The sequence below is a fragment of the Barbus barbus genome (genome assembly GCF_936440315.1).
Source record: "Barbus barbus genome assembly, chromosome: 4".
Taxonomy (NCBI): domain Eukaryota; kingdom Metazoa; phylum Chordata; class Actinopteri; order Cypriniformes; family Cyprinidae; genus Barbus; species Barbus barbus.
Genome location: NC_136732.1, coordinates 32,502,404 through 32,527,590, shown reverse-complemented (window position 1 = coordinate 32,527,590; position 25,187 = coordinate 32,502,404). Strand labels below are relative to the sequence as shown.

Sequence of the window (25,187 nt, the reverse complement as noted above, 5' to 3'; positions counted from 1 at the left end):
CCTAATTCTTGTGTTTCTGGTAATGTCACTGTCCCTTTAAACCCACTTCAGCCCTTAAAGTCTCTTTATTTGTGGTTTTAGTACTCCGTACTGCTCCCATTACAGCCTCTATAACTGTCACTCAGTCACTAGAGAGATCTGCTTGTGCCACATTAATTTGGTTATATGCTAAATATTTTTTTCTGCAGGTTTTAAGATAGATTATCTTCGTGAAAACATATATATATTTGCATCCCACAGCAGCAATCAGTGCTTTACTATTAAGATAAATGTAATCATTATTCATTTAATAATTATATGTAATAATTATATTTGGATAGATAGATAGATAGATAGATAGATAGATAGATAGATAGATAGATAGATAGATAGATAGATAGATATTGAAAAAGATATTCCAAATAAAAATGTTAGTAATAATAGTAAAAAGATCTGTATACACACACTCACACACATTTTACTATTATTAAATTATAATAAATAATATTAAATAATGATTCTGAATTTAACCAATTAGTACATTTTTAGGTTCTTCGAGAAACTATATTCACTTGTGCCATTTTTTCCATTCTTACTCTTTGTGCTTCTTCCTTTTGAAAGAGAGAGGGAGAGAGAAAGAGGGAGGGACAGAAGAGTAGAGAGATAGCAGTGAGTGGAAGAGAGATGCAGTAGAGATTGTGCACCTGCCTCGGATAGGACGGAACAGATGAAAAGGAAGGAAAGGATGCAAAGAATCATCTGACCTCCTATTTGGACAACCTAAAAAACCCAACAAAGAACAGGAATTCAAAGAAAAAAGAGACTTGTGGACAAGCTGCGTGGAGACTGACGGGGCATTGAAGAGACACAACACAGACAACAAAGGAAAGAGATGAAGCCTGTATTTTGAGAGAAGACAGAAAATCCTGCTGTTGCATTGAAGAGAGAGAGAGCTGAGCAGATGTACCAAACTGGTGGGCTGTAGAAAGTGAGCGCAATATCACCACAAATTAGACAAACTTAACCATCCAGACATAGACTGCTGGGCGACAAGAATGCATCCTACCAAACTACAGTTTCCTGAGCTTAGCGTAGCATCTGATTACTGCACCACATGCTCTTTAAAGCAGAGACACTGAAGATTGGAGGGAAACTGTTTCAGAAGGCTTTCAGCTCAACTGATACGGTCCTTAACAAGAAGCCATTAGCATCTCGTATAAGGCAGCCACCAACATCTTTTGAACTTCAGACAGAATCACCTCACCTCTCTACTTTCTCTCGCTCTCTGTTCTGTATGTGATGGAGCTCTGAGGATTAGTCAACATGCCAGTGATGAAAGGGCTCCTGGCCCCTCAGAACACCTTTCTTGACACCATTGCCAAGCGCTTTGATGGCACACGTGAGTAATTCTGACAAAGCTTTCATCCTCGGGGACTCTGAAACTCTTTCTAAAGCAGCTTCTGACCTCATATATAAAATGTGAAAGGAGTTTCAAGTCTTACTATTATAGGACTTGCTTATATATTGAATTAGCTATTATTTTGTCAGTTTCATTTGTGCTTTTATCAGTTTTATAAAATGTTTGTTTTTTAAACCTTCTATCTTTCATTTATTTTATAATAATAATTATGTTACTACCTTAATTTTGTTTATTCGGTTAGTGGGCAACATTACTCTTTTAAGTTGAATTTATATTATTATTATATTATTAATATTTCAATTTATAATTATATTATATTTATAATTCATATTATTATATTATTAACTTTATTTTAATTACCAAAAATATTTTGTATTTGTTTTAGTTACCAATAACAATACTGTTTCGAGTTCTCAATAACTAGTGAAGAATTGTTAACTTAAGTCTTCAAAGGCTAGACTGCATTTTAAATAAGACTTTTTGAAGCAATTTATATGCATTTCAAACATACATATTTTAAATAATGATCTTATGTTACCTCTATTATAAAATAAAATAAAAATCCTCTTGGGTAAAAATTAAAATCAGAATACTTGAATGACAAATACTGAATGTCTTTCTCGGGCAGATTTTATTTGCTGTGATATAAGATCTTAATTCTTCCTCCATTATGCTGTTTTTTATGTGTATTGCTTGTACCTTTGTTCAGAGACTCTCTGTGGGAGTCCTTTGTTTTGTGACAAATTAAGTGAGCATTTTAGGCTAATAAGAGCATCTCATTATGCTGTGATTACAAAAAGTATGGCTATATCGTAAGAAGTGCAGTATGAGCGTTAAGTGTTTACTTAATATATGTGAATTCAGCAGGCAGATTCATGCAGAAATGTTGCCATCCTTGAAGGCTGAATGTCTTATTTTAGTGTCAGTAGGTCAGATGAGGGATGTGTTGTATCATCTTGAGAAATTGTATTTGGTATTGTTCTGGAGTTGTGTATTTTTGCTGTATTGATAAATCTAGGCTGAATTGTTGTATTTGAGTGTCTGTGTGTGTGTACAGAACTAATTGAAAAAAAACCCTGAATTGTTATTCATTGCAAGAATGGCGCAGTGTTCAGTAGTATGGGAGTTTGCTTTACAATTCTGTGCAAATACGAGCGAACAAATGATGGAGGGCAATAGATGATGGGATCATTTTGTGTAAGTGGTCCTCACTCCCTCCTCTACCTGCCATCATGTCTGTCGAGAGAACACAAAGCGCACTAAACCTTGGGCACGACTAAACCTTGAATGTGCGATAGTGTGTGCTGAAGTGTTGAATTTACCCTGCCTGCTCTGAACTGACAGACACAGTGGTGTTAGTGTGTTATAGTCTGATTGGTCAATAAAGAATATAGTGTATATCAATGAGTTTGTTCATCCCATCCAGTCATCTAGTTACTCAACGTTTTGTTCACTGCACCCAAATCTGATTAATTTTTCAAATGAAATCTTTATGACTGGTTGTGTACTCTCAGGAAAAAAAAGTACAAAAGCTTTCACTGGGGCAGTACCCTTTCAAAAGTTTACACCTTCCTTATTTACCCCTAGAAGGTACATAGTACCTAAATTATATATATTAGTAAGTTTTGACAGAGTACTGAGAGTGCGCATGTGAATTTGAACACTACTATAGATTGAATTTTGTGATGCAAATAATGCAAATACAAAAATACAAAGAAAAATCCACTTAAAAAACAATTCAGCATCAGACTTTAAACCACACGTAAATGTGGTTTGAACCGAGTTTGTAAGATTGGATATCGTTTTTTTTCTGTTCACACTACAAACAACTAATTTAATTCAAACTGGATTCACTTTGAAATGTTACACTTGCTTCAGCTACATTCTGTGTTTATATATGTTTCACTATTGGTGTAAATACACCATTAATCAGTGACTTGCTTTGCTTTTCACGTCAAGTTTGGACTGAAAGGATCTTAACTAGAGTTTTCACTCTATGATCATATAGATTCGTGGTACAGCTGTACGTTTCAGACAGACCGTCACTAAGAATCTTGTTCTGGTCTAACAAGAACTCGCACCATCTTCACCCAGCCTGAATATCAGCTATATTGAAGCATCTGGTGTCAGTCACTTCCTGTTTAGACTGTAAATCTCTTAATGAGCACTCAGGAGATTTCGCCATCAGTAGCCTTTCACCTTCTCAGCACTCCTGTGTGATGAGGCTATTAAAATAAGAAAATTTACAAACCAATGACAGCATCCTCTCAACAAGCAGAAATATTGATAGCCATATTATCAAAAAAAAAAATAAGCAAAAGGTTTTTGCTTCCTCTCTCCCTCTCCTCCTTAGCCATTGCTTTTTGTGTAAGTGGAACGTAGGGGAAAATGTCTCTGCGTGATGCTCTTAACAAAAGCAATGTCCTTAACTCACTGTACAGCCAATCATATAAATCATATGAATCATTCCCTCTGCCGTTCCTGGGGACAGATTTTCACACTATGAAATGTCACGCTGACCAATTGCTCTCTCACTTTGCAGAACAACCTCCTGCTATCGTGTCACACCCATCCTAAGCAACACTGGCTGTCTAAATTCAGCATCAGTATGTACATGTGTGAGTGAGAGACGTGACATTGAGTATTTGTATGCCTCGGTATCACCACCCTTCTCTCTCTCTTGTTTTTTCCCTTCTCCTTCATAATCATTTAAATCACTTTTAATTAGCTGTGGCAGACTAAATATCTGAAGAGGATTATTAGAACAGAGAGGTGCTTGACAAAGCCTTAAAGGATCCATGTCGTGTTTTTTAGCCTGTACTTCATTAAAACTGTCGTATTGATCATGCATAACTGTCTATATCATAAAGCAGCCCGAATGTTTTGGTTTTGTAGAAATAAATGTTTTAAGCCTTTCAGTTCGACCTGAATACTGTGAAGTGACACTTGATTTAACGCCTTAAAATTCTTTAAAGACTTTAAAATATCAAGTGTGGAAGTCTGCAAATGGTTTGTATGCATGGTGGCAAAAAAATCCAATTTGATGTTCTACAAAACTTTGAGCGTGTTTAAATCACACTAGTATGCATGAAGGCAAGAGTGATGCAAATAATAATTTGTTATTATTTGCATTAGTATTAATTTCTTTCCATTAAAAAATATAAAAGAAAAAATTCTGTCATGTCATGTTTTTCATAGCCTTGAGATGTTTTTTGAGGTGTATGTTCAGGAGCATCTTGGCTAGCTATTACCTCAGTTTTAACATCTGTGTGTACTTTATTATGTTATTAGCAGCTTCCTCTTGGCAATTTAAGCCTAGCTAGCGTCATATATTCTCAGTTTCTCATCCTGCTATTTGCCAAGTATTTTTGTGTACTGTACTTAGAAAGAGCATAAGAGTGAAAATGCCAAAGCAGGTATTTTGAAAAACCCATTTCTTAATGTGCGGGTGTATATTGTCCCTTAGATTGCATAGATATGAACCTGTTTTCACAGGTTCTATCAAAAATAAATTGTAGACACAGTTTCCTGGTAACCTCAGAAATAAGCACACAGACATATGTTTTTCTTTTTTATATATATATATTTCCATAGCAACCAGATACCAAGAACATCTTGCCTTAATACCACAGCACATAATGATAGTTTTCATAGCTGTCAGTTGCACAGTATCATCTCACCATCTTGGAAAGCTGAATCTGTCAAAGCTGTTGGCTTCTGTGGCATTAACAGCGTGTTTTTGAATGGATTTATAGGGAAAAGACTGCATGTGCGAAGAAACACACGCACCAGTTTTAGCCTCTCTTTAAAATAAATTGTGAATACAGTAACAAGTTCATTTGTTGTGTTAAAGAATTTCATTTTACATGTACAGTATACAGTGTGTAGATATGTGTGTGTGTACAGGTTTATATATCCGGGTGGGGACTTAAACCTGAGTACACACAGACTCATGGGGACGTGTGTCACAGTGGGGACCTAAATTGAGGTCCCCATGGGTACAAAAGCTTAGAAATCATACAGAATGAGCTTTTTTGAGAAAGTAAAAATGCACAATGTTTCCTGTAAGGGGTAGGTTTAGGTGTAGGGTGATAGAAAATACAGTTTGTACAGTATAAAAACCATTATGCCTATGGAGAGTCCTTACAAGGCTGACCAGATTGTAAAGTCCTTACAATTGCTGACCAGACTGTGTGTGTGTGATTTACACATTTTACTATCCCATCTAGTTCTGTATAACATGATTATTATATCAACAAATTCTGAACTATTTTGTAGTCTTGTGTACAAGCTGAGCCTGAAATGTTTCTGTGCAGAATTTAAGAGCGCAATGTTCTTTATAATGCTGGCTTTATGTCTGATGTTGGCCTTTTTGGGGCTTTGTCTAGCTCTACAGGTTGATATAAGCATATTTTAGGGTTTTTTTCATCTAGCGCGCAGCATTCTTTCTAGCTTATCTGATACCACAGAGAGATTCCAGCCTGTGATAATGATAAACATAAAACGGGCAGACAAATTGGCAATCTCAAGTACAATCTTGTATGTCAACTGTAGCAGAATAATTTTATATCAATAATATCAATGTATGAAATAATATTAGCAACAGATGAGGCAAAACCCATATCAGATATCAAGTGCCTTTCTCATATGTACGCATATCAGTTCAGTAAGTGTATGAAATCCGATCCCCCCGAATAGTTTATTTGCTCATTTAGGAACCTCGATCGCTTCATATTCTCATGCTCCGGTTCATTTATTTGTTCATTATATCAGTGGCGCAGATGCAGCACTAACACTAGGCTTGTTCTGTGTGCTGAGGTTGATGATGAGGTCATGCATCTAACTTAAGCTTTATTTATAGTTTCTCTGCACCAGTGCTGTCTATTGATTCTTACACAAGCAAGGAACAATTGAATGCATGGATGGATAAAACGCTTTGTGTAGATGTGTAAAGTGTAGCATGATACTGATCAATTAGCCCACCTATTGTTAACAATGTTTAATAATGGTTTTCCATTAAGATTATTTATCAAAGCTCATCTGAATGACCGACTGAGTGGAAAACATTATTTTGTGTGTTTGTTCATTAATGGAGAACAATTACACAAATAAACTGAGTTTCGATGCATTTATTATTTCCACTTGTTTTTTTATAATAGTTTGTGTACATATTCATTGAAAGCAGTGGCATTAAAGGGAAAGAGTGCTGCCCAGTTTGCTGAGCAAAATATTTAGCTAAGTCTGTTTAGGATCCAGAACAGAGGCCACCATAATACTTCTTTTTACTCATACACAAGCACCCACAGTCAATCGATTCTTACATAATCTCCACCCCTGCAATCTTACAGTAGGTGAAATGAATAGCAAAATTGCCATGGAAACAGTACACGCATCTTTTAGTTTTCTACCAGTGATATAAAGAATTCGGAATAACACAGGAAAGCTATAATTAGCTTAATAATGAGCAGGCGAGAATGAGAGAGTACTATGGTATATGGCATACAACATTCTTAAAATGATATTGGTGAACATCTTGAATTTATTTTGCAAAGTGGGTTACTTTTTTTTTTTTTTTCTTTTTTTTTTTTTACATCTCACCGTTTTCCAATTCTTTCCTTTGTGTGTCTTTGGTGTGTACAGACAGTAACTTCCTGCTGGGAAATGCTCAGGGGAGTCGTGGGTACCCCATCGTGTACTGTTCGGATGGGTTCTGCGAGCTCACCGGGTTTGCACGTACAGAGGTAATGAAGAAGACATGCACATGTCAGTTCCTGCACGGACAGGAAACAAGCGAGAGAGTCACTCAGCAGGTGGAGAAAACTCTGGAAGGACAGAGAGAGTTCCAGACGGAGGTCCGCTATTACAGGAAGAACGGTACAGACCATTCATTGTATCTTTTGTAGAACTTCATAAAATGAGAAATATAATAGTTTGGAATAATAAGTCTCTTATGTTTACCATAAAAAAATACAGTAAAATAGTAATATTACAATTTAAAAGAACCGTTTTCTGTTTTAAATCATTTTAATATGTAATTGTGATGCAAAGTTGAATTTTCAGCACCGTTACCCCATTCTTCAGTGTTACATGATCCTTCAGAAATCAGTGTAATATGTTGATTTGCTGCTCAAGAAACATTTGTTATAATTAACAATGTTGAAAACAGTTGTGCTGCTTAATATGTTTGTGGAAACCATTTTCCCAGAATACATTTATGAATAGAAAGTTACAAAGAACAGTATTTATTTAAAACAGAAATCATTATAAATGTCTTTACTGTCATTTTTTTTTAATGCAATTAGTTTTTTTTTCCAACTTTGTTTTCAACTTTGATAATAAATGTTTCTTGAGCACTTCTGAAGGATAATTTATCAATTTGAAAATAAACTGTTCTTTTAAATTGTAATAATATTTGACAATATTACTGTTTTGAATCTATTTTGGATTAAATCAGTGCAGCCTTGGTGAGAGACGACCTCTTGACATTTTTCCAAACTTCAGACCAGCAGTGTATATTTGTATTTCACATATCTGGAGCTTTCATAGTTTGCCTTCTGTGACTCCAGGTACCACATTCTGGTGTCTGCTGGACATTGTCCCTATTAAAAATGAGAAAGGAGAGGTGGTTCTTTTTCTTTTATCCTTCAAAAACATCACTGACTCGTATGGCAAATCACATCCCGGCTCCACCACAGAAGGTAACTGACTGGCAGTGGGCCGGTTTGATCCAAATAATAGTTGTTCTTTTATCATTTTGGCATCTGTGGTTTTGATATAGTTATTGTGTGTTTGTCAGAGGATGATACTCACAACAGGAAGTCCGGTCGAACTCATCTGAGTCAAGCTCGTGAGCGTGGCCGCAGCGTCCTGTACCACCTGACCTGTCAGTTCACCAATAGGAGCAAAAGGAAGCTGCCAAATGTAAGTAGATATGAAAACCACAATCATTCTCACTCACCTTTGTGGAGGATTTAGTGTAGTAAATCAGAATATTCTGATATATTGACTGAATATGTTGCACTTACAAGTAATGTGGTATCCAGTTAATAAACTAATGAAAAAAATACTGAGTGCAGTGCACCTATCAAATATACTTGATTAGCATCTTAGAAAAAGAACATTTTTGAGAATAGCCTATGTATTAAAATGTTGCTTACCCTGTCATCAATAGTTTTTTCAACTTTTAAGTATAAACCTTCCAAAATGTTGTTTAATATATGATTACGATCTTGTACAAAAAAAAAAAAAAAATTAAAAACTTTAAGAAATGTTTTCAGTGAAATAAAACTCTAGCTTTTTTGCACTCACAAACATAAAACATCAAGCACAGCCTTCTATGAACTGGCAAGCGGTGTTTGATATCACCATGAAGGCACCAATTACTTTTTTATGAGAAATATGCATCATTTCCATGAAGATGGGATTCTGTGAGATTTGTTTTGGAGACTTTAAGGTTTTTAGTCCTTCTGTGAATATCTTCATTTTTAGTCATGAAATAACTTCTTGGATAAAGTTAGCTATCTAGTTCAGATGGTTTTGCCTGTTGGAAACTTTAGCAGTAGGTCAATCTGTAGTAGCAAGCTACACCACTTCTGTCCATCATAACCAAATGCTTTTAAAGGTTACTGGTTCAGGCTTAATGTAGCGAGAGAAAAAATCTATTAGGCTACTATTCTTTTTCTTTTAATAAGGTGACAGCATGTGCACATTGCACATTTGGGCATGCCGGGTCACCAAAACTCTAATAACACGGGCGCAGCGTGGCCCACATTCACACAAAAGACGTTGTGAAGAATATTTGGATCAGCCTTGACTAAAGTCAGAATTCTACAGGCTAAAAGGCTGAATTACTGAGAAGAAATTGAATGCGGCTTTTATTATTTATAACAACACTCAAATCATCAACTACTGAAATAATTTGCTAGCGCATAAAAAAAGAAATGCTTCCACTTAAGAGGCTCTTAGTAAAATGACATCTAATATTATATCCTAGTTTCAAACTATTCATTTTTCCTGTAGTGTGTAAGGTTTATAATTCAAACACGATTGAAACAGAAATAAAAAGATGTTTCTTTTCATGTTTTTCACAGCGTGTTTTTTCACAGCCAACTCTCCCGGAATACAAGGTGGCGTCGGTGCAGAAATCCCGCTTCATTTTACTTCATTATAGCTTGTGCAAAGCATTGTGGGACTGGTTGATCCTCCTTGCGACATTTTACGTGGCTGTCACCGTCCCATACAACGTCTGCTTCTCCGCCCCTGACGACAGCGAACCTGACAACCCGGACTGTGACTCCACCTCCAGAACCACCATTGTCAGCGACATAGCTGTAGAGATGCTCTTCATCCTCGGTGTGTGGTTTTGAGGAAAATTGTGTCCTACGTCTCCTTTTTGTGCTTCATTTCCACCTTTGTTCCATTTTTAAACAGTGTTAACTTCTGACATCTGCAGAGCTCAGAGCTGATTTCAAACATGTTAACCAAGTGACAATCACACCCTCATTCCCAACTGAGACCATCTTTTAAATCCACACTCCCAACATTATCTAGTTTTTGCACAAAGCATTCAACAAAATTTTTCATTAAAAAAATTGTAATAATAATACAGAAGCCCCACTGTGACCTGAAGCAAGTGGTAATTTAATAAACCTCATGTACACAGATGTGGTAAAATAATTGGTTGATGGGACTAAATGTACCATGGAATAAGGATCTGCACAGAACAGGATTCATGAATATTTATTTAGTCCAGCATGTACGATGCTTCATCACTCTAATTAGCATGTTTTTAATATGCATGCATTCACAGTCAATATTTGTGTTTGATTGAAAGGGCGCTGTTTGAGGGCTCTTGTGAGAAATATTATTCGAGTTTTGAATGCTGTAAACAAATTATATTTCTAAATTCGCTTGTCTTCTCTAGATATCATTCTGAATTTCCGAACCACCTACGTGGGGCCTGCGGGTCAGGTGGTTTATGATGCTCACTCGATCTGTTTGCACTACTGTACTACCTGGTTTGTCCTGGACCTCATCGCTGCTCTGCCCTTTGACCTACTCTATTTATTCAACATCTCAGTGGTGAGAATGCATAAAAATCCCTTACATACTATAAAATATGGTTGTTCTATGCTGTGTTCTGTAATTTTGTGTAATTTTTATTTATTGTATATTATAGTAGTGGTTTCATGCAGGGTAAACCAAAGTTATACATACAAATTGAAAACTGAAACTGAGGGTTGACTTTTTTCTCTCTATTGACTGATGTTTAAAATTTTTACACCATTTTCATAAATGTGTAATTTATTTGATAGACTTCCCTCGTGCACTTATTGAAGACCGTGCGTTTGCTGCGTCTCCTACGCTTGCTGCAGAAGCTGGACGGTTATTCTCAGTACAGTGCTGTGGTCCTGACACTACTGATGTCTGTATTTGCCCTGCTGGCACACTGGTTGGCCTGTGTTTGGTACGTCATTGGACGCAAAGAGCTCGCCAGCAATGATCCCCTGACCTGGGACATTGGTAAGGAGCCGTATGGTTTCTCTGTGTGTTAAGATGCCAGTTAAATATACTGCATTCAAAAGTTCAGGGGTCAGTATGATTTATTTATTTTTTGTTATTAAAAACAAGTCTTATGTTCTTTAAGACTGCTTTTATTTGATCAAAAATACATTAAAACTGTAATATTGTAAAATATAATGACAGTTTACAGGGAAAGTTCACCCAAAAATTTAAATTCTGTCATTAATTACTCGCCCTAATGTCGTTCCAAACCCGTAAGACGTTCATCTTCAGAACAGAAGTTAAGATATTTTTGATGGAATCTGAGAGCTCTCTGACCCTCCATAGACAGCAATGATATTACCACGATCAACGCACAGAAACGTAGCAAGGACATCGGTAAAATAGTCCCTTTAAAATAAATGTTTTCTATTTGAATATATTCTAAAATGTTATTTATTCCTGTGATGACAAAGCTGATTTTTCAGCATCATTACTCCAGCCTTTAGTGTCACATGATCATTCAGAAATCATTCTAATATGCTGATTTGATGCTCAAGAAACTTTTGGATTGTATATCAACTGATAGCTTGTCTTTTAGATCCCAAAATGTTTAAGTCAATATGAAGTTGATGTTTCAATCCCCTATTTGTTTTTTCTTCTATTTCCACTGTTCCTGTCCTCTATAGGTTGGCTCCAGGAGTTGGGCAAGCGTCTGGAGACTCCTTACACGAATGGTACAGTTGGCGGCCCATCTTTGCGTAGCGCCTACATCGCTTCGCTGTACTTCACATTGAGCAGTCTGACTAGCGTCGGGTTCGGAAACGTCTGTGCCAACACAGACGCTGAGAAGATCTTCTCCATCTGTACCATGCTTATCGGGGGTGTGTTCACCAGCATGTTTCAGGCCTAATGTATAATTAGCTTGTTTGTAGGTCAAGAGAGCCTCATTTTGGCAACCATTTATTTAAAAAAAGTTTCATTTCAGAAAGTTCGGTATCTAATATAAGATGTAGAACATATTGTTAACTGAGATGATTCAGACAGCCAATTATTCAAGACTCTCTTGCGTTCTTCTCACAGCCCTGATGCACGCGGTGGTGTTTGGAAATGTGACAGCCATCATACAGCGCATGTACTCCCGCCGTTCCCTCTACCACACGCGCATGAAGGATCTGAAGGACTTTATCCGTGTGCATCGCCTGCCCCAGCAGCTGAAGCAGCGCATGCTGGAGTACTTCCAGACCACTTGGTCTGTCAACAATGGCATCAACGCCAACGAGGTGAGACCCTACAAACCATGCCATGACGTGGTTCTCGAGCGGGGGCTGTGGAGCATATGACTGCAATGTTTACACAGTGCCATGACAGTTTAATTCACTTGCTTTATCTTCAGTATTTAGGCCTAATCGAGTGGAGGCTCAGGTCGGTTCTTTGTTTTTATATAGAGCGTTTTTAGAAGAAAGTGTTCTATGGAGTTCAGTGCATAACAGCATAAAGGGTTATATATAGAACCCTAATTAAGTTTTTTTTCTTCTTCTAAGCGTGCAAAAGCCCCCATCAGAGTTTGATAACATACCAGTATCATCAGATGGAGAACAATTCACAAGCACAGATCTGGGTCACATCTACTTTTAATGGGCTAATTATAGCTTTCTGAGACATTCACTAATGCTGAATACTGTCATTGTTATAGCAGTGGTAATTGGAAAGGGAAAGAAGGGAAGGGAAGTGGTGTGTTGCCAAGTATGGTGGCCCATACTCGGAATTTGTGCTGCATTTAACCCATCCAAGTGTACACACAGTAGTGAACATACACCCGGAGCAGTGGGCAGCCAATGCTGCGGCACCAGGGGAGCAGTTGGGGGTTCAGTGCCTTGCTCAAGGGTCTCACCTCAGTCGTGGTATTGAGGGTGGAGAGAGTGTTGGTTATTCACTCCCCCCACCTACAATCCCTGCCGGACCCGAGACTCGAACCCACGACCTTCAGGTTATAAGTCCAACTCTCTATCCATTAGGCCACGACTGCCCACAATGAAAAGACCTATATCCAATAAAAAAAACAAAAACAAACAAAACAGGAAGATCTTGGGTGCAGTGTTGGGGAAGCTACTTTAAAACTAAAAAAAATTTAAACTACTAATTTAAAACGAGTTACACTAAAATTAAAACTATTCTTTTAAAAATCCCTTAGCTATTGTGCACTAACAAAAAGTAGCTGTTTTTAAGGCAGCTTCAAGCCTTCAAGGTTTTTGATTTTATTTTATTAGCAAAGACTTTATAATGACATTTACAAAAAGTGAAGACATTTATAATGTTAAAATAGATTTATTTCAAATAAGTGCTGTTCTGTTGAACTTTCTTTTCATCAAAATATTCTGAAGAAATGGTTTCACCAAAATATTAAGCAGTACGAATGTTTTCAACAGACTGGAGTAAATTAAAATGACATTTTAAAATTATTTAAATAGAAAAAAATATCTATTTTAAATTGTAATAATATTTCACAATATTGCTGATTTTATTGTGTTTTGTTCAAATAAATGCAGCCTTGGTGAGCATGAGAGACTTTAACACTAAAAAAAACATACTGACCATAAACTTTTAAACAGTAGTTTATAAAGAGATCACATATCTTTTTTTGTAATCAAAGTAAATAATTAGAAAGATATTAATATAAATAAAATAAAAAACTAATAAAAACAAAAAAAAAGTCTGTAAGATCGTAAACAATAGTATTTAAAGTAAAGTCGTAAAGTCGTGACGTATTGTCAAGTATGGTGACCCATACTCGAAATTGGTGCTCTGCGTTTAACCCATCCAAGTGCACACACACAGCAGTGAGTAGTGAACAAATGCACACACACACACACACACACACCGTGAACACACACCCGGAGCAGTGGGCAGCCATTTATGCTGCGGCGCCCGGGGAGCAGTTGTGGGTTCGGTGCCTTGCTCAAGGGCACCTCAGTCGAAATGTACAGAAAATATCAATTTAAAACAATCTGTGAATAAATCTTTCGAATTGATTTAATTAACCATCTGAACTGATTGACTAAAAATGAATCTGACTTTTCTAGTGCTAAACATGAGAGAGGACCATTTAGAAGAACGTTTAATGATTTCTTCAGCTGTAAAGCTTTGTGCATAAACCAATATTAAGGCAAAAGTAGCATGTTGCAGTAAAATCTACATTATCAGCTACAGACACACCGCTAAAAATGAAGTTTAGTTAGTAACACTGCTACATTTAGTTATAGTTACTCTCCAGCACTGTATATGTGTGGGAAGAAAAAACTGAAGCGTGGCCTAGCTCATTTACACTCTGATCTGTCATGCTACTAATTTATGCAGTGATTGAAAAACACTGCAAACGGTTCTCAGGAATACCCTTCAAACAGCTACTGTACTCTGCTGATATTGTGTCTTGTTGAGATCATATTGAAAGACAGTTTCTGATCTCTAAGAGGGATTACCTCATCTTATACTTGAGTGAAAGAATATGACTATCGCATAATGATTATTACGGATATGACAGCGTTCTAGTACAATAATCTTTTTGTTTACAACTGTAAACATGGGCTGCGTTCGAAAGCTCAGCTGAGTTGCCTCACTGCCCTATGAGGCAATGACTTTGCAGGCACAAAATGACTTTGTTTGTGCACAAAGGTACCTCCCAAAGCTGATTTCAGACAGGCATCTGGGGCAGCATAATAATTTAATGACGCACAACAAAACAGAAAGAAATTGATACACGGATATTAAATTATTACATACAAATTTCTTGCTAGAAATGACATCAAAAGTAGATGTACTGTACATTTATATACCAACCACAGCTTTTAGATGTCATCTTTGTTTGTTTTTTATGTCAAGACGCAGCCATGATCTTTACATCACCCCCATTGCATTGTGGGTAATGCCCATCTCTCTTCCTGTCCGTTAGCTTTTACATGACTTCCCAGACGAACTGCGGGCAGACATCGCCATGCACCTCAACAAAGACATCCTGCAGCTGCCTCTCTTCTCCTCTGCCAGTAGGGGGTGCCTGCGTTCACTATCCTTGCACATTAAGACCTCCTTCTGTGCTCCTGGAGAGTACCTCATTCGGCATGGAGATGCCCTGCATGCTCAACACTTCGTCTGCTCAGGGTCTTTGGAGGTCCTCAAGGACGGCATGGTGCTTGCCATACTGGGTATGTTATATAGACATTTAGACAAATGCCTATATAGAGGGGGCTGTTTAGGGGTGTTACCAAAACAGTCACAAAGTGAACCAACTTGTTTACCCAAAAATGAAAATTACCCCATGATTTACCCTCAAGCCATCCTAGGTGGATATGACTTTCTTCTTTCAGACGAGCATCAGAGTTATATTAAAAAATATCTTGGCTCTTCCAAGCTTTATAAAGGCAGTGAATGGTGGTTGAGATTTCGAAGCCCAAAAAAGTTTTAAAAAAGTGCTCCACACAGCTCCAGGGGGTTAATAAAGGCTTTCTGAAGCGAAGCGATGTGTTTGTGTAAGAATAATATCCATATTTAAAACTTTATAAATAGTTCTGGGCAACGATTAATCGTATCCAAAATAAAAGTTTTTGTGTGCACAACATATGTGTGTGTACTGTGTATATTTTTATGTATATATAAATGCACACACATGCATGTATATATTTAAGTAAAATATATTATGTTTATTTATTAAATATATTTATATAATATAAATAATATGAATATAAATATATACATGTAAATACGTGTAAATATTTTCAAAATACTGTATGTATATATACAAAATAAATATACACACACATATATTATATAAACAAAATCTTTTATTTTGGATGGAATTAATCTCGATTAATCGTTGCCCAGCAGTATTTATAAACAAAATTTCTTGCTTCTGCAATCTCTTAGCTCTTTTTTGGGCTTCAAAATCTCGATCCACATTCAATGCCATTATAAAGCTTGGAAGAGCCAGGACATTTTTTAATATAACTCTTGACTGTATTTGTCTGAAAGAAGAAAGTCATACACACCTAGAGGGACTTGAGGGTGAGTAAATCATGGGGTAATTTTCATTTTTGGGTGAACAATCCTATCCTTTTAAAATCCAATCAATTTCCTGCAGGCAGTGCTTTCAGTCCATTTAGAACCAGCAGGCTAGATCTCGGCAAATCAATATTTGAAAACAATTAAATGTTAGTACCAGCTGTCGTGGTTGATGCAGCTGTTGCAGCTAAACTCAAGCCAAATAAATAAGCATCTGGCAGTCGAACTGATAGATTGATAGATAATTAATTAAAGGGATAAGCTTGGATTTGCACGTGTTCTGTTTATCTTAGCGCAATTAAATCAAACAACAGCTTGACTCGCGTGAACTAACATGTTTGTCTGGTGTACAGGTAAGGGAGACCTGATTGGCGCTGACCTGCCTGGGAAGGATCAGGTGATCAAAGCTAACGCAGATGTAAAGGCTCTGACCTACTGTGATCTACAGTACATCAGCGTCAGAGCGCTGCAGGAGGTTCTAGAGCTCTACCCAGAGTATGGCAGCCGCTTTAATGAGGACATACACCACAACCTCACCTACAACCTCAGAGAGGTAAAGTGCCTTAAATGTGCAAACTACATCTGAAACTGACTGGCCAATCTCTGTTTTTGGAGTTTAAATATTTTTGTGACTATTAAATATTTTATATTTTTGTGACATACATTGACTTTCTTAAATTGCTCTGCTAGTCTATTGTATCATTCAGCTGTCACTTTCTTTTATAATCAATAATTCTGAATTGTAATAATTCTATTCTTATTGGTGCAATAAACAGAATCACATATAATTAATTTCAAAATATTAATATATTAATATAAAACAATTATATATATTTTTTTACATATATATTCAGTACATACACTACCATTCAAAGGTTTGGGGTCAGTAAGATTATTAATATTTTGAATTATTATTACTGTTTAAAAGAACTCTTTTCTATTTGAATGTATTTTACAATGTCATTAATTCTTGTCATTGGCTGAAATTTCAGCAGACATTCAGTGTTGAATATTTAGCTATTACCATTACACAAGAAACTTTTCACATTATTATAAATGCTGAAAAACGTTGTGCTGCTTAATATTTTTGTTAAAAACTATGATTCATTCTTTGATGAATAGAAAGTTCAAATAGAATGTCTTTTTACATATAATTAATTACATTTCAAAACATCAATTCATGTCCATTTATCAACTGATAAAAAAATCACTATCTTTTACATAGATACAGTATTCAGTAATTGTTAGAATGTGCTTGTGTATATATATATATATATAATACTTGTATATACATGTAAATATGATCAAAGAAGGCTGTGAAAATGTATCTGCATTGTTAATCCTTTTGATCTTTTATAAAATAAAATAAAAATTAATCATTATAAATAAATCTTTAAGTAAATATTTTACTTTAATTATAAGTAAATATCATTATGAAATAAATGTTTTTCTCTAATACACATTGGACACAATTAACGGCACCCTTTTATTCAATACTTTTTGAAACCTCGATTTGCCAGTTTAACAGCTCTACATTTTCTCCTATAATGCCTGATGAGGTTAGAGAACACCTCACAAGATATCAGAAATCATTCCTTCTTCCAGAATCACTCCAGATCCTTTAGATTCACAGCTCCATGACGGTGCTTCTTCTCTTCAGTTCACCTCACTCATTTTCTACAGGGTTCAGGTCAGAGGACTGGAATGGCCAGCAGAAGCTTGGTTTTGTGCTCAGTGACCCATTTTTGTGTTGTTTTTGAGGTTTATGTTTGGATTATTGAACGGTTGGAAGATCCAGACATGGCCCATTATAAGATTTCTAACAGAGTCAGTCACTTGTTGATTTTTTATCTGTTGGTATTTGATAGAATCCATGATGCCATGAGTCTAAACACGATGTCCAGGACCTCCAGCAGAAATATAGGCCCACAACATCAAAAATACAGCAGTATATTTCATTGTACACATGGGGTACTTTTATCCCTGTGTTCACCAAACCCATCTTGAGTGTTTGCTGCTAGAAATCAAATTTTTTAGTTTAATCTGACCATAGAAGCCAGTTCCATTTGAAGTTTCAGTCGTGTCTGATAACTGAATATGCTGGAGTTTGTTTTTGGATGAGTGAGGAGAATTTTTCTTGAAACCCTCCCAAACAACATGTGGTGATGTAGGTGCTGTTTGATAATTTTTTTAAAGGTTTTCTGACCCCGAAACTCAACTATTTTCTGCAATTCTCCAGCTGTGGTCCTTGGAGAGTCTTTGGCCACTCAAACTCTCCTTCTCACCGTGCATTAGGACGATATAGACACACATCATCTTCCAGGCAGTTTCGTAACATTTTCTGTTGATTGGAAATTCTTAATTATTGCCCTGATGGTGGAAATGGACATTTTCACTGCTCTAGCTCTTTTCTTAAAGCCACTTCACTAATTTGTGAAGCTCAATTATCTTTTGCTGCACATCAGAAATATATATATATATATATTTTTAATTTGGGCTTTGTTTTCCCTCCTATTTATATTTCTGTTAAACACGAAGCCATGGCTGGATAATTTCATGTTCATAATCACCCTAGAGTGCTCAAAATTGTGAATTTGAATGGGAATATTCTTCAGAGATATTTTACTCTTAAGAATTACTGGGGGTGCCAATAATTGTGTCCAACGTGTATTTGAGAAAAACATATATTTCATAATGATATTTCCCCCCATTTTAAATTATTATTGTCCAATGAAAGGTTAGATTTTTGTGATTTTTTTCAAATAAAAGATCAAAAGGATTAACAATGCAGATTAATTTTCACAGTCTTCTTTGATCATATTTACCAAGGGTGTTGATATTTTTGACCATGACTGTATATATATATATATATATATATATATATATATATATATATATATATATATATATATATATATATATATATATATATGTAATATATGTAATATAAATATATATTAGAAGCATATATTTCTTAGCTTCTCAAAGCACTGTACAGAGTGAAAATACATTAAAAATAAAATAAACAATAAATCAACAATGCATAAAACAATCAACAAAAAGGCAGCCTAAAAAAATACAGGTTGCATTCTTAAGTGTTGTACACTTGCATGTGCATTTGTGTTCTGTTTGAGCTTGAGTCATTATGATTCTCAGGATTTTCATTTATCCCAACAGGGCCAAGCCAGATTCTCTCGCTCAACTCGACTCCCACAGGTAACAAGCAGATTTATCACACACTTTTACATTCTAAAATTTTGACCTTTTCCCATTCTTTTTAACCTTTCCATTCACACTCTCATGCTTGCACACATGCACAGCCATACCCATACTTATCAAAAGGCCACCTTGCATAAGCTCCCAATTATTAGTGCCACTCTGAACTGCAGGCATGTGTGTGTGTGTGCGCTACATCAGAGTTGGCAGACAGCAACTCATCTGGATGTGCCTGAATCGGGTGAATTAGCAATCTGTTTGTGGCACTGACCCTCTGTCTCATTGCTGTGCCATCTGTCTTAATGATCAGAACAGCTAACACACGCACAAACCAAAGGAAGTATACAGAGTCACACACACAGAAGAACACGATGACACGCACAGAACATTGACTCATAAATAATTTTGAGTGTTCTTTCAAAAAGCACAGAGCATGAAACCCCACACTGTAAAAAGCGAGTGGTTCATAGAAATTTAAAAAAAGAAGGCAAGCATTTTATTGCTTTTTTGAGTTCAGTTGGACTATTTAATGAAGTAAATCCTTTGAGTACATTTTAGATGTCAGGTTGCCATGACTTACAATTTGCCATCATTGTAACAATTTTTTGTTTAGGTTAGATAATTCTTTCTAAATATTGTGCAGTATTTTTTTTTTTTATGATTGTGAAGTCTCTTATGCCAGCTGCGTTTATGTGATGTAATAAAACGAATGAACTCTGTGCTCTACGAATGAACTAAAAGCAATCACCTTTAAGCTTTAAGGCTGTAATTATGACTAATCGCATTCAAAACTGCCCGGTCCTGCTGATTTTCTTTATTCAACATAAAGAAGATCAGGCCCTTTCTTTCAGAACATGCTTCACAAATCCTTGTTCAAGCTCTTGTTCTGTCCAGGCTGAACTATTGCAGTGTTCTCTTGGCAGGTCTTCTAGCCAGTTCTAACAAACCTCTACAATTAATCCAGAACGCGGCAGCAAGATTAATTTTTAATGAGCCGAAAAGAATGCATGTCACACCTCTGTTTAACAATTTGCACTGGCTACCAATAGCTGCTCGCATAAAATTCAAGGCATTAATGTTTGCCTACAAAACCACCACTGGCTCTGCACCCCTTTACCCAAATTCATTACTTCAGACGTATATATGTGCCCTATAGAAGCTTACATTCTGCAGGTGAACGTTGCTTTATTGTGACATCCCAAAGAGGCTAACTGAGACTTGTCATAGCACTTGCATATCATTGCTCTTTTGTTGATTTTGATTGCGTCCATTGTCCTCATTTGCAAGTCGCTTTGGATAAAAGCGTCTGCTAAATGACAAAATGTAAATATATTCTGGACTGGTAATATAATAAAGAAGTAATAACATAGCAACCACCTACACTATATTTAGGCTCTTTTCTCTACCCCATTTATTACTTCCAGGAGCGCTTTGATGATTCCAAGCTGCCGTTTATTGTGGAGGCAGAGCAAGAGGAGGATGCTGGACACGACCTGGGCAGGAAGCCCTTGCTCTCTGGCTTGGGCGGTCCTTCATCTCAGCAAAATCTGAGCACCATGTTAGGGGAGGAGTTTCGGCACCTTAACATGCTCCATCTCTACAGATCACCCATTCAAAGCTCCCGAGTACAAAGCCCCTCTCCTCAGATGCCACCCCATGAGGATCTGTTTCCAGTTGCAGTTCCTGCCCCAAGAATAGACAAGACCTCCTGCCACAGACCAGCCAAACTGCTCATTCCCACCCTGAATTGTGTCAGCCCGCTGGACCTGAGCCCCCGGTGAGAAGAAACTGGAATTCATTATTACTTTTAATAATTTAATTTTTTGCAATTATTTTTGACATAATCTCTAGAACGAGGAAACATCCATATACAAATATTATTCATACTTAGAGCAGATAATATTGATTAATGATGCACTAATATCCTCTTGTCTGTCCTGTAGGGTTGTCGATGGCATTGAGGATAACGAGCATGCTTTTCACTTCAATGTTGAGCACAGTGAGCCATCTCCTAACACAGAGGTCAAAGGTGAGGTGGACTCTCCCTTAATGTTAGGCTAGTGCATTATGGTTTAAATCAGTGGTTCTGAACCCTTTTGACTCCAAGACCCCTCACAGTCCATATTTTAGAATTTGACATAACTAGAAAAATGTATTTTCATTAAAATTTGGCGAAGCCCCCTAGTTGATTTACTGTAGAAATGCTGTTGTATACTGTGTAGGTTTTGAGACTAATAATGATAATTCGGTCATATTTTGTTATTAAATTATATTAATGAAATTGAACATTTCAGTCCCTCCAGGATTTTGCAATTGTAAATAGGGTAAAAATAATGTAATATCAGCCAATCAAAATCCATAAATAACACACCAATCAAACTGACCCTTTCCCTAAATATGTCAACACCAGTGTTGGGGAAAGTTACTTTTAAAAGTAACGCATTACAATATTGCATTACTCCCTAAAAAAGTAACTAAATACGTTACTTAGTTACTTTTTATGGAAAGTAATGTGTCATGTTACTTTTGCGTTACTTTCGCGTTACTTTTTAAATATGAGCAGGGCTTGATTGTTTGTTTTTAATATAAGAAGTTCTATTTATAGCAAATGTAAAAGCCCTTTCACACCAAAAAGTGTAATGAATTAACGTCAAGCTGATCTGTAAGTAGAACACAGGAGAAAAAGGTTCAACACTCTTCAGAAATAAAAAAACAATGAAGCACAATTGTTAGTTTATCTAAAGTAATTTTTGCTTCGTATGGTTGAACTGGATCATTAAAGGTCAGCAGCAAAGACATTGGTTAATAAAATGAGATTAGATACATTTGTGTTATTTAACATTTAATTATTGCAGCTTTGCGTCATATTCTGAGTTTGCATTTCACTGTTTTAATTCATTTTGATGAATACTAAATCTGTTTTTTGCGAGTGAGATGAATTAATGCGCATTCACATTTAGTCTAGAGCTACAGTAATATCATGTTCACACAGCGCACACAACGCCTCTGTACTTCTGATTTCTCCCAATATGGGGACAGGAGACTTGTCAGTCAATAAATGGGGAAAACAAAGTGACTGGCATTACTTTTTTGAAAAAGTAACTCAGATATTTTCTTGTAAATTAAAAAGTAATGCGTTACTTTACTAGTTACTTGAAAAAAGTAATCTGATTACGTAACTTGCATTACTGTAATGTATTACTCCCAACACTGGTCAACACACTGTTCACGTGTCTTCACTGTACTATTACGTTATTAATAGGCAATGGCATTTTCAACTGACAACCTGTAAGGCCATGTTCACACTTTAAATAGTGTTCTATTATTAAATACGGAGTGTCTATTTACACTAAGTGCAAATAGCCCACCTTGTTGGCAAAGGCTATTTACACTAACTCCGCCCACCAACGTGTCATTGGGTTAGTCAACACTAAAAAAGACGCCAATTCAGCATCAGCTTCAGTGGTGTAAATGGTAAGGCGCATGCTTTTTGACGCAATCTCGACACGAGTTCGAGCCCGCGTTTTGCAAACTTTTTTTTCTCCCTTTTCAAATGTCATATCGCATCAGAAAGGCATTTATTTTCAATAAAAATTAAGGAAATAATCAAAAAGTTGAAAATAAAAGTATCAGGTAGGTGTAGGGAGGGCTTTATTGTCCCAATAAGGTGGCATCCATTTAATAATTGGAATTAAAACTATAATTTATACTCAATGCTTTATTATTTTTACTATTATTTATTACTGTTTTATAATGCACTATAATACTGAGGTGCAGATAATTGCCACTATTTGCAATATGTAGTATAAATGGCAGAACATATTGCTATTTTAACATAGTGTAAATAGAATCCATTGCTATTTGCACTTAGTGTAAATAGCATCTATCGCAAAAAAATATGCTATTTGCACTTAGTGTAAGTAGCATCTATCGTAGTGTAAATAGCCGCTGCCTATTAAATAAAGGTCAAAAATGGCTTGGCTATTACCCAGATGTCCCTGTGCATATAAACACCTTTATTGGCATTCTGGCAGCTTGTTCAGCGTGCACATTACTTTAGACAGTATCTGTGTTTTGATGTACATGTACAGTAAACACACTCATTATGCACATTTAGGTCACTGTTAATTGTACTCCTACTGTCACTGACAAACACAAATACATAATTGTTATTGGTTCATTTCCTCTGCAAAAAAACTGAGGAAACTGCTGCAAATTCAGTCATTTTAGGTTACAGTAATTCAGGGGGAGGCAAATGAGATCCCGGTGGAAATTATATATATTATATTATGATACATTTTGCTTAAAAATTGTCTGTTTCTTACTTCTTTTGTCTTTTTAGACCCGTTTCAGGTTGGTGCAAACCTTCTCCTTGAGACAGAGGAGGTCAGACAGAGTCTCCGTCAACTCAATACAGAGGTATAAGGAAAAACCTACTGTTAATCAAAAGAAATAACAGTTTTGAAATAATAGTTTTTCTTAATATTAAATAGTATTTATTACATTCATCATCGTTATTTGTCCTGACATCAACTTTTGGTGTTTGATTCTATTTCAGATGAACCACCTGAACCAGGAAGTGTCCTCACTGACCAAGGAGCTCCACGAAATGATGCAATTCCTGCATATGCACGTGACCCCACCTCACTTTGCTTCTTCTTTCACCCCCTTCAGCGCTTTCAATTGTCATACATCATCCAACTCTACCAACGTGGCCTCCTCGACCACCGACTGGCCATCCAGGCTGGCCTTTAACATGTCTGCCGGCCCTTGCCTGCAGCTGGAGGCATCTCGGAGAGATTCTTTAGGATCTAGGCACACGTGCATATGCAGCGGGAGCCATACCCAGGAAAGAGGCTCCGTCTTGGGGCAGGAAGGGGACATAGAGCTCCTCCATCAAGCTCCCAGTCCTCACTCAACCTATTTTCCATGCTGCCCTGACCAGGAAAGGGTTGCCACCTTGGGTGTAGAGAGTCAGCCAAACTCATATCAGACTTCAAAAACCACACCCAACTCTCCTTATCTAGGACACCATGTTCCTCGCAATGGCGGGTCACTCTTAGGCTTGGCGGCATTTCCGTCCAGTGGTTTGGCTCCTCAGGTTAAGAGTGGGAGTCCCGGTAACACATTGTCTCTGTGCACCCATAACATCCAGAGTCAGTCGCATCCATCTTTAAACGTACAAATGACCTCTGACCTGCACACCAGGGAGCCCACACCCATTCATTTATCGGTTACACCAACTGGCCCATCAGAGCCTCTTATAGCAGTCAGTTCACTTTTGCATTCTGGGATTTGTAGTTCCAGCTTGCTGCATTTCCCCACAGGTCCGAGACAGAATGACCTGGTGGGATCGAGTCCTGTTCACACATTTGAGCCCATCGTATCATCCAATGGAGAGAAACAGTGGAAACCAGGACCAGCTGAGGAGCAACATAATGACTGAGCCATCGCTGAGCAGGAGTGATGGACATATTAAGAGTATTCTAACATACTCTTTGTCTGCTGCATGGATAATGCCCCCATTTTAACCAAATGCAATGCATTGTGGGAGCCGTGTATGTGGGTTACTTATGCTAGATATGCACGATAATGTGCAAAACCGTGCCTATTGTTTCAAAATCGCCTCTTTTTCGATTGCGAGTCACGCTTAATTGCATTTAGGTTAAATCTGTTTCCACTGGTTGGATTTATTTTACTCCATATGGCTTGATTTTACATTGGCAGTTTCACCGTGTAGGTTTTGTATAATACGCTGTCCCTTAGGACTGAGTCATAGATTACTAAGAGCCAGAATTTAGAGGCTGTTATAACACTGCATCTTTTTCAAAACCTCATTTTAAAACACTTGTACTTAATTTCATGATTTTATAACAGAAGATTAATTGAATTTTATTTCCCTGACATTTTCAAGTGTGTTAAAGGGAAGGTTCCCACAAATAATCTAAATTCTGTCATCATTTACTTACTTTCATCATCGTTGCAAACTTGTTTCTTTATATAAAAAAATATTTATTAA

General features: G+C 36.7%; 1 protein-coding gene across 1 annotated transcript; it reads left to right on the top strand.

Moving 5' to 3' along the window:
• Positions 1-1,302: 1,302 nt before the first annotated feature.
• On the top strand, positions 1,303-24,614 carry LOC306868474 (voltage-gated delayed rectifier potassium channel KCNH4-like; the record flags this gene model as incomplete). Its single annotated transcript, XM_079414659.1, has 16 exons — positions 1,303-1,378; positions 7,040-7,273; positions 7,966-8,097; positions 8,196-8,320; positions 9,490-9,751; positions 10,323-10,480; positions 10,714-10,921; positions 11,590-11,784; positions 11,984-12,183; positions 14,850-15,099; positions 16,306-16,505; positions 19,130-19,168; positions 20,593-20,945; positions 21,112-21,197; positions 23,511-23,587; positions 23,727-24,614. 16 exons carry the CDS (start codon positions 1,303-1,305, stop codon positions 24,612-24,614), a joined length of 3,483 nt encoding a protein of 1,160 aa, XP_079270785.1.
• Positions 24,615-25,187: the final 573 nt, after the last annotated feature.